The 9,818-nt window shown below is 39.6% G+C and overlaps 1 protein-coding gene across 1 annotated transcript; it reads left to right on the plus strand.

Annotated features, from left to right (window-relative positions):
• The first annotated feature begins 388 nt into the window (after positions 1-388).
• Positions 389-9,026, plus strand: LOC111439633 (auxilin-related protein 2-like). Its single transcript, XM_023077229.1, has 8 exons — positions 389-1,285; positions 4,688-6,404; positions 6,491-6,629; positions 6,706-6,803; positions 6,918-6,983; positions 8,112-8,201; positions 8,301-8,477; positions 8,555-9,026. The coding sequence occupies exons 1-8, from the start codon at positions 654-656 to the stop codon at positions 8,591-8,593; spliced, it is 2,958 nt and encodes a 985-aa protein (XP_022932997.1). The 5' UTR covers positions 389-653; the 3' UTR covers positions 8,594-9,026.
• Positions 9,027-9,818: the final 792 nt, after the last annotated feature.

A 9,818-nucleotide genomic window follows, 5' to 3' on the forward strand; every position in this document is an offset into this window, starting at 1 on the left:
TTTTGGGCCGTTAGGATTATTAGGACTAAAGTTGTCGTAGTAGAATCCATTACATGTATTAATAATAGGTTTTGGGGCGTCACTCTCGTAGCACATGATCCATGGAAAGCCAACAGTAAGAGATTCCGCCATTTGAGTGCACCCAAGAAGAAAATGTCACCAAAGCGGGGAAAATTGATCCAATTGAACTCTAAAACAATTAAGGTCTTTCTTTTCTTTTTTGCTACACTCCAAACATAAAAACTTTTAAATTCAACTCATTTCAAACCTGGAAAAAAATTAAGTTCATTTCGTACGATAAATAGAGTACGATGAAAGAAAACATCCCGATCTTGGTTTTGACACAAATGTTGGAAATAAATAAAGGGGAAAGATTAAGAAGTGGGTTAATTCCACTAATCCCTCTTCGTTGATTCTATTCTACCATCCATTTCTTCTCTCGATCCTCCACCGTATGCCCCCTGCACTTCATTGCAGGAGGTCTCTCTCTCTCTCTCTCTCTCTCTCCCCCCTCCGAATTCAGATCTCTTCATCTCCGTTCCTTCTCTTCCTCGGCGATCCCTTTTCCCTCTCCCAATTTTTACTTCTCTTCTCTCTGTATCGTTGTGTTTTTGTTTCTCAATCACTCTGTATTTGTATTTTAACTCATCGTCATGAACGACTTTGAGGGTCTTCTAGCTACCAATTATGGATTCAAGCCCCAAGGTAAAGCCGCCCCAATGGCTGCTTCAAAGGGTACTTCCAATATCAACAACCCCACCACCTCACCGAATTTCGATCTTGGATCTCGTGCCTCCTTCCGATCCACTAAGAACTCCAATTCCCTATCTGGGTCTCTCGCCGATGACCATGATTCGCTTAATCGATCGGTGAGTGCTCATGAAAATCGCGAATTCGGTGGTCTCGATGATCTGCTTGGGGAGTCGTCAAGATTCTCCAGAAAATCGGAGAGTCGTGCTGGTGATTCCGATGTTAATCTCGACTCTCTGTTTCATGGGGCTGGTAATTCTGGTCAACCGGTGGCTTCGAACTTACCGGTTTATGATAAACCCGTGTATGATGATGATATCTTTGATGGCATTCCGGGCTTGAAAAACTCGTCTAAAGTTCAGTATGATGATGTGTTTTCATCAATGTCTTCGCCGCCTAAAGCAGATTCAGCATTCGATGATCTTCTTGGGGGATTTAGCAAATCGGGAGGTGTATCGAAGAGTAAGGATAAAGAGATTTCTGCTTTTGATGATTTGATACCTGGGTTTAGAGGCAGCAGCTCCCCTGGTGACAGGTATAACATGGTGATGGTGTGCAATCTTCAAATGGGCTTCTGTAGTTTAGTTAAGCTTCTTAATTGTTTACTGATCAATTTGAGTTTGGATTGCTTTCTTTCATGCTTATTGTTTAAACTTTTGATGTTAAATTGTGCAGTTCGGTTGCTTTTTTTGAACTGATGTTTCATTGCAGCAATCATTGTATTCGGCATTTATGTTTGGATTTATAGACATGGCACTTTAGAATGAATTGTTGCTGTTTCCTGGGTTTATGGGGCTGCTTTGTAGCTAATACATGGAGTTCTTTGTAAGAACCTGTGCTAGTCAATCTTCTCGAGTACTATCGCTAAATTTTAATAAAAGCAAAACGATTCATCAAAAAAATGAAAAGAGACTAATGCTGTTGCCTGGTTTTCCATTGGAAAATGATACTGAAAAGCTGGATTCCTAATCCCTGTTATTGAGAGAGTCTCTAAATGGTTAGAGATATGAAAATGATGCTATCGTTTCCGGTGAGGGAGATTTAGCCTTGCGGACTCTTGTTTCGTCAAGTTTGCCTACCTAATTTTTGTTCTTGTTCAACCTCCCTTCCAAGTTCCTAACCTCCTTGAAAGGTAAAATGGGATTTATGGTCTCACATTTACTCTTGTTCATCTATTTAACCAAGAAAAATTTGGTATCTAATTACAATGTCTCAAACAAGGAGGAAATTTGCTCCTTTTCCTTTGCAGCGAACTACGACCAAGAACTAATTGATATGGATTAAGGCTGTTCAAGGTATAAGGCCAAGAAGATTAATAAGACATTGCAAGGAGTTCATTTCACTTGTTTTATACCAAGAAGATCTTTAGATTTGAGTTGCATTAAATGCACCCGGGCTTAATTTATGACGAACCAAAGCTGAACTCAAGTTCATTAAATGAAGTCGAGTTGCATTAAAGTGAATTCTAGTTGCATGGTAGGAATTTAAGCTGTGTATTAAATGAACACAAGTGTATCTCAATGTTCATTTAGTACAAATCCAAGTCAAGTATCTACCAATGAAACCACCTTTGCAACTACGTCGAGTGGAGCTTCATTTATACACGAGAGATTAGGAAGGCTTTTAAGGCTGATCGATGGATTTTATTCTCAGGTTTATTGCTTAGTTTCTTGTAATTTTAGTTTTAAATGCTTCATCTATGTTTTTTAGGTAGGTTACTTCGAAGTTAGCATTGTTATAACATTCATGTACGTAGGTTACTTGCACGCTATATATAGATTATTTGTGCTTTCGTTTACCGTAGAACTAAATTTCTTTGTAATTTTACGTAATTTAGCATGATTAGAATTCTTCAAGTTTGACTGGATTAATTTTTTCTGTGGAGTGATTCATATCTAAAACACGGAACAATCTTCTTTCCCTCGACATATTTGATCTTCAATGTAATTCTGTATTTACATTTCTTGGGTTCTTTTACTCGTTCGATTTTTAAATACGTTTTAGGATTTTTTTTGAAGCTGACTTCTATGGATCTTGTTCTTCAATAAGTTGTTTAGCCCCAGCCATCAAACTCGTTGAATGCTTTGCAATGCCTTATAAATCTTGTTGGCTTTAGTCCTTGAACAGCCTTAGGATTCATATCACTATTGACCTCCCTATTAGATAATCACTCAATGTTGGGAAAAGAATTTAGGCTTGTGTTTCTATTCGGGGCCTTTGCCATTTAAAGCTGAAAACTTTTGGCTTTCCCTTCACAACTTCTCGATTTAGAAGAGAAGATGGCATTATATTTGTGTGGAGGAATAGTCAAGTTTTAAGTCGAAAAGCTCAAAATTTTGAAGCAAGATTTGAAAGGACGGAATATGGAGATTTATTGACATCTTACTGTTAAAAAGCTATAAATTACGGAGTCAATTAATCTCTAATACAAACTTTTCAATCTTGTAAAGTTAACTAAGAGGTGAATTTTGTCTTTTTGAGGCTTGAGGCAAATGGATCTGTTCTCTCTATTTTTATCTGTTATTGTGATTGATTTCTTTAATAGATTACTGAGGTGTAAGGATTTCTTCTCTTCCAGATTTCTCCTTAAAGTGTGTGCGTTTTTTAAACTTTGTGTAGTGCCCTAGGCCAATCGTTCAAATTTTGAATTTTGCACTTGACGGTCCTAACATTCGTCTGCATCTCCTCAGGTTTAGATGTGTCATATACCTTACACGAGTTACTTATGACAGTGAAGACTATCCCTATAGACCAACATAGGTCTTTTAGCACACTCTACCCTCATTGACGTGATCGTTAGAATTTTTTTTTTCATGAAGTCATCCAATATAGGATTGTTTTGAGCCAAGAATGTTCAAAGTGAACATTTTGAGTAGGAGAGTTGTGGAAGATCTTGATGATATTCTTTAGGGTTATCGCTTTGCTTATGTAGTTTGAAACTTATTTTTAGGAGTTTGTGTGGGATAGACTAGACATAGAGATTGTATAGAAATGTGAGTTCCTACCCCATCCTCGAATGGAAGACTTTTGTGCCAAGCTGGGGTGTGTCATTATAGGATGCTTTGGGGAGAAAAAAGGATCTACCTTCTTCGTATAGATAGTAACTATCAACGTTTTAAGCATTTCTTAACCATGCTTGCATAGCCATAGGATCCCCTAATTTGGATGCGATGCCAGCTCATTTATGTACCTCTCTAGTTGCATGTCACATGTCCACCCACTTTTGCCTTGATTGATCTCAACTTCATCATACAAAAAGAGATTCCTTTCAAATGCCACCAGTAACACATTAAAGGCGATGCAAGCATGGTTAAGAAAAGCTTAAAAGAATTGTTAGTTATACCATTAAAGATGCACCTTCATGTTCAGTGACCTAATCATAGGATCTCTAACGTTTGATATTTTTGGTTTGTAGCAATTTTAACTCTTAGGAAAAATTTCTAAAAAACATGTTTCTAAAAAACATGTTAGTAAGGGAAATCATGTTGAAAGGACCTATGTTGGTACGTAGGACTGTCTTCATTCTCACAAGTAGCTTAGGACAAGTAGATGGTGCATCGAGGTCGAGGAGGATCTTGGAAAATGAAGGCCATCTGAATCTTGGGTTTGGGGCAATCCTACTATGTTCCTAGGATCTTTGAAAAGAAGGCTTTGTGTGCAGTTTTCTTTTGAGAGGACAACCGTTTGACTTGAAAATTGTAGTGGCTCACTAATGGCACAGTGTTTCTTGGTGTGCTCAAAAGGAGTCGGTTCGAAATTCATGAAACTCATTTTTAAGCGTATAAATCCATGAACTTATTGACTTTGAATTTCCTTCTTGTATAACAATAATAAAATGATATACATTTTAATAAATGCGTCCTTGTCGTGTTAGTGTCCTAGATTTTAATAAACGTGTCCTTATCTTTTAAAAATCTTCCTGTAATATTACTTTCAGATCGAACGCAGGAGGCAGATGGTCATCAGAGCCAAATTCAGTTAAAAGTAAAACTTCCTCCATGCCAATGGAAAACCCGTTTGGCGTGTCAAGGGAGCGTGATGATCCACACCATGAAGAAGCTAGTGACATCGGTAATTTTAAAAGCCCAAAATTTGATGGCTACCCTTCCTCTGGTGCAAACAATAAAGGTTTTGATGATATGGACCCATTTGCTAGCCTTGGTAAATCTGTGCCTGCATTTTCATCAGAAGGGAATAATAGAGGTAAGGCTAGGAGTCCTCCTAAGGTAGATGGAAGTTCTGCTGGGCCTCAGAATTCTAAGAGTAAAGATACTATGGAGAAACTATCTGGAAAAACTTCTGGACAACCTTTGAAGAAGGAGGTGTCGGCTAAGAATGACAGACAATTTGATGAGCCGGTGTTCGACATTCCTGCAGTTCCAACTAGTTCTCATAAATTTGTTCCTCAATCAACATCTCCTCCAGCTCCGAAAGATGAAAACGTGATGGGCGATACGTCTAGATTTGAAGATAGTGTTGAATCAGAGGAAATATGGCTTACTGTATCAGAGATTCCTCTTTTTACACAACCCACTGTTGCTCCGCCCCCCTCAAGACCGCCACCTCCTATACCGCAGCAGGTTCCAAAAGAAGGAACGAGTCCGTATGGGTCTCGAAGTTCAAAGATGAATGCTAATGACTTTTCTTCAGTTCCCAATTCTACACATCATTATCAGATTCCTAAATCTGCTTCTGCTTCAACGAGAGATCAAGTATCTTTGGTGGATGAACTCGAGGAATTTGCCATGGGAAGGAATCAGAGTAATGCTGATGATCTAGTAAATGGTCTTTCTAATGAAGAAGCAGAGATGAACTCTGCTGCTGCAGCCATGAAGGAGGCAATGGATCGAGCAGAGGCTAAGTTTAAGCATGCTAAGGAAGTGAGGGAAAGAGAGAGTACAAGAACTTCTAAAAGTAAAGAATCTGTATATTGGGATAGAGATGAGAAAGCCATGCGAAATAATAGAGTTGAAGATGAGGAGAGCATGGATCATGAACGGTTCCAACGAGAAAGGGAAAGGGAAGAGAAGGAGAAATGGAGAGCTGATCGAGAGAAAGAAAGAGTGAGGGAGCTTGAGAGGGAAAGAGAGGAGAAAGAGAAAGAACAAAGAAGGTTAGCAAAGGAAAGGGAAAGAGCTAGGGAGCTTGAGATGGAAAGGATAAAAGCCAGACAGGCTGTTGAAAGGGCCACAAGGGAAGCACGTGAGAGGGCAGCTACTGAAGCTCGCTTAAAAGCTGAAAGGGCTGCTGTTGAAAAGGTAAACGCGGAGGCTCGAGGACGTGCTGAAAGGGTTGCAGTTCAAAGAGTTCAAGCTGAGGCCCGTGAAAGGGCTGCAGGAGAGGCCCGAGAAAGAGCGGAAAGGGCTGCAGCAGAAGCACGGGAAAGAGTAGAAAAGGCAGCTGCAGAAGCAAAAGAGAAGGAAGCACGAGAGAAAGCTTCTGTTGCAAGGGCAGAAGCTGAAGCACGGAGCAGGGCAGAGCGAGCTGCCGTGGAAAGAGTTGCTGCAGAGGCTCGAGAAAGGGCTGCTGCAGATGCTCGAGAGAGGGCTGCAGCAGCAGCCAGGGCAAGCCAACAGAAGAACGAAAACGACCTTGAGTCATTTTTCAGCATGGGTAGAGCCAGTAGTGCACCTAGGCCCAGGGCCAACCCTATGGTGAGGACTTAAGTTCGTAAATCTTGTAACCCGGTCCCCTTCGCTTTCTTTTCAATCTCTGGTTTCTCATCAAGGACTGTTTTCAGGACAACTTCTTTGATTCCCAATCACCAAGTAGACCAGAGCCGCAGACAACTAAACAGCCTTCTACCACCACTTCATCAAGTATGAGGAAAGCATCTTCAACCACTAATATTGTTGATGATCTTTCATCTATCTTTGGAGGTACTTTTACAATACACTTCAACAGAAGTTGGACTTTGGTCATGAATGTTGACTTTAACTATTTATTTTGGAAAAGGTCCTCCATCTTCTGGAGAATTCCAGGAAGTCGATGGGGAGAGCGAGGAAAGACGAAGAGCCAGATTGGAACGCCACCAGAGGGTACAAACGCGTGCGGTAAGCTTCTATGTTCTGTTTAAATATGCATTACAAAACATATTGTTGCTGAGAATAGAGATACAATGTGCACTGCTTTTATGAGGCTTTTGAACTTTGTGTGCATTGTTTCAGGCAAAAGCTCTGGCTGAGAAAAATGAGCGAGATCTTCAAATGCAAAGGGAACAAGCCGAGAGACATGTAAGTTCATTTTCTTGACACATGTTGCCTTTTGTTTCTATTTGTAACGACCTAGGCTCATCGCTAGCAGATATTGTCCTTTTTGGACTTTCTCTTTCGGGCTTACCCTCAAGTTTTTTAAAACGCGTCGGCTAGGGAAAGGTTTCCACACTCTCATAAAAGGGGTTTTGTTCTCCTCCCCAACTGATGTGGGATCTCATAATCTACCCCCCTTCAAGGCCCAGCGTCCTCGCTGGCATTCGTTCCTTTCTCCAATCGATGTGGGACCTTTACCAAATCCACCCCTCTTCGGGGCCCAGCGTCCTTACTAGCACACCTCCTCGTGTCTACCCCCTTTGAGGAACAGCCTCCTCGCTGGCACATCGCTCGGTGTCTGGCTCTGATACCATTTGTAATAGCCCAGGCCCACCGTTAGCAGATATTGTCCTCTTTGGGCTTTCCCTTTCGGGCTTCCCCTCAAGGTTTTTAAAACGCTTATGCTAGGAAAAGGTTTCCACACCCTTGTAAAGGGTGTTTCGTTCTCCTCTCCAACCGATGTGGGATCTCACACTATTCCATTTTTAAGTTCATCCATTTCTCTTCTGTGCGTGCTGGAACTATGATTTTACTGCTTTGAAGCTATGTTCCTTGAGTGGATCGGAGAAAACCTGGTTTTTCATATTGTCGTTATTTTTTTCTTCCTGTTTTCATTTATTTTTCTTAAATTTCCTGAGAGACTGAACGTAGATTTGTCAATGAAATAATGAAGTACTCAATGTTGTCTGATAGGAAAAATGGTGCTCAGTTGTATTTCCGTAGATTTTCCTTCATAGGTTGTATCCATGTATTGTTCTTTCCATTTCTTTGGTAACTTATTTGATGATTATAAATAGAAAATTTCACCCCATTTAGGAAGGGTGGTTTTAGCACATATTCTCATGGTATCAGGGCCCTTTTAGTTTAGCAATCCCGATCTTTTATTTTCATGACTTTTGAATCCTCTACTCATCTTCTTCTCCACCACTACGGCTGGCTCCATGGAGCCGATTGATTACTCTTCGGCTCCACCATTCGTCATACTCTGTACATACAACCTCACTTTCTCCTTACAACCTCACTTTCTCCAACACAATCGGTTTTCCTGTGCAGAGAATTGCTGAAACACTGGATGCTGAGATCAAGCGTTGGGCTGCAGGGAAGGAGGGCAATTTACGTGCTCTTTTATCAACTTTGCAATACGTAAGTGTTGTGAATTTAGTAGCTAAACAATCTTGCGAGCAAGTGTTGTATGTTGTCATGGGCTGAGTAGTTTGTTTCACTGTTAAATGTTACAATTAGGTGCTCTGGCCTGAGTGTGGGTGGCAGCCAGTTTCTTTGACTGAGATGGTTATTCCAAATTCAGTCAAGAAAGTATACAGGAAAGCCACGCTATGCATTCACCCTGATAAGGTGCAACAAAAAGGTGCCACTCTTCAGCAAAAGTACGTTGCTGAGAAGGTGTTTGACATTCTAAAGGTAAGAACATTTCCAGTTTGTTATCGATGTTATACGAGCACTTGCGCACGTTAACCGTTTCTATCTCGTAACAACAGGAAGCATGGAACAAATTTAACTCGGAGGAACTTTTCTAAGTTCAATGGATGATTTTTCAAAGACGAAACGGGAGAATGAATGTTTGGTTCAGAGGGCCAACGCAACCGATAAAGGCGTGGCTTTGCAATTTGGTGGACGAGACGACGTCCGACTGGTAATATGATTTCATTGTTTCTCATTCTTTTTCTGCTCATCCTTTTTTTTGTTATTCTGTATAATTGATGATCTTCCTGAGTCTATAAGAGAGAGAAAGATCAGTGTATGAATGAATGAATGGTAAATGATGGGAGAGAGTTAGATATAAAGTAGAAATATGATGAAGTTGTGTGGTTTTTGCTTATCTATATTCGTTTCTTCGCCAATTCTTGGTTGTGATGTGTACAAACTGGGTGAATATATGTAGAAGTTGTATTTATAAGTCACACATTAAGTTCTTTGCCATTATATTAGTAACATGAAATCTTCAATGCATTTGTTCTATGTTTTGAGTATATGGAAGCAAAAGTACATTAGCGTTCACGATCCCAGCTCAACGTTGTTCTCGCTCATCAAATTATTAAATAATGATATCAATTTCTTTTCCACTGTGAATGCGATTAACTTGGAACTGATAGGCTACAGTTTCTATCGATTTTTGTTGAGCTTTTTTATCTTAAAAACTTAGATCCTTGTACTGATATGAATGACTTTTTCAAATATCTCGAGTCAAGCTCGTTGTTCAATGCTGTTATATTATTGGGTTTTTCAAGATTTTTCTTTAACGAGAGTTTCAACCTGAATTTAGTGGCGTTGCGTTTCTTCCTTTTTTTTCTATTCTTTTTTTAGGTATAATTTTGATTTTTTTGGAAAGTCTTCGGTTGTCGCTACCCTAGAATTCATCGCAGACAAATAATTATAATTTAGAGATTAACTTGATTATTTGCTAACTAAGCTTAGGTACTCCCGCAGCAAATTGGCGTTCATACAGGAAATGCATTTTTGGGTCTCATCTCATTTGATCGCTTGTTCCCTTTATTTATTTATTTATATTTATATTTATAACTTGTAACACCTACTCATTGAAAAGCTTGATTCACTGTCATTGCTACGGACTCGGAGTACGTTTTGTAGAAATTATTTTATATGTAAAAGAAATTTAAAAAAAAAACCTGATTTACATATACTTACATAATTACGTCACAAAATTGTAAACAACTAAACACATCCAGTTTAGAACATAACAGAGGTAGGCAACCTAAATCAGATTTGGATCTAAGTAGGATC

This window comes from Cucurbita moschata, unplaced genomic scaffold (genome assembly GCF_002738365.1).
Source record: "Cucurbita moschata cultivar Rifu unplaced genomic scaffold, Cmos_1.0 Cmo_Scf00098, whole genome shotgun sequence".
Classification (NCBI taxonomy): domain Eukaryota; kingdom Viridiplantae; phylum Streptophyta; class Magnoliopsida; order Cucurbitales; family Cucurbitaceae; genus Cucurbita; species Cucurbita moschata.

What these genes read in the sequence shown, in the direction of transcription:
- LOC111439633 (XM_023077229.1), top strand. Translation starts at nt 654, where the DNA reads ATGAACGACTTTGAGGGTCTTCTAGCTACCAATTATGGATTCAAGCCC. An exon ending in TCTTTCATCTATCTTTGGAG is followed by an intron (nt 6,630 to 6,705) that starts GTACTTTTACAA and finishes ATTTTGGAAAAG; the next exon opens with GTCCTCCATCTTCTGGAGAA. An exon ending in AGGTGTTTGACATTCTAAAG is followed by an intron (nt 8,478 to 8,554) that starts GTAAGAACATTT and finishes TCGTAACAACAG; the next exon opens with GAAGCATGGAACAAATTTAA.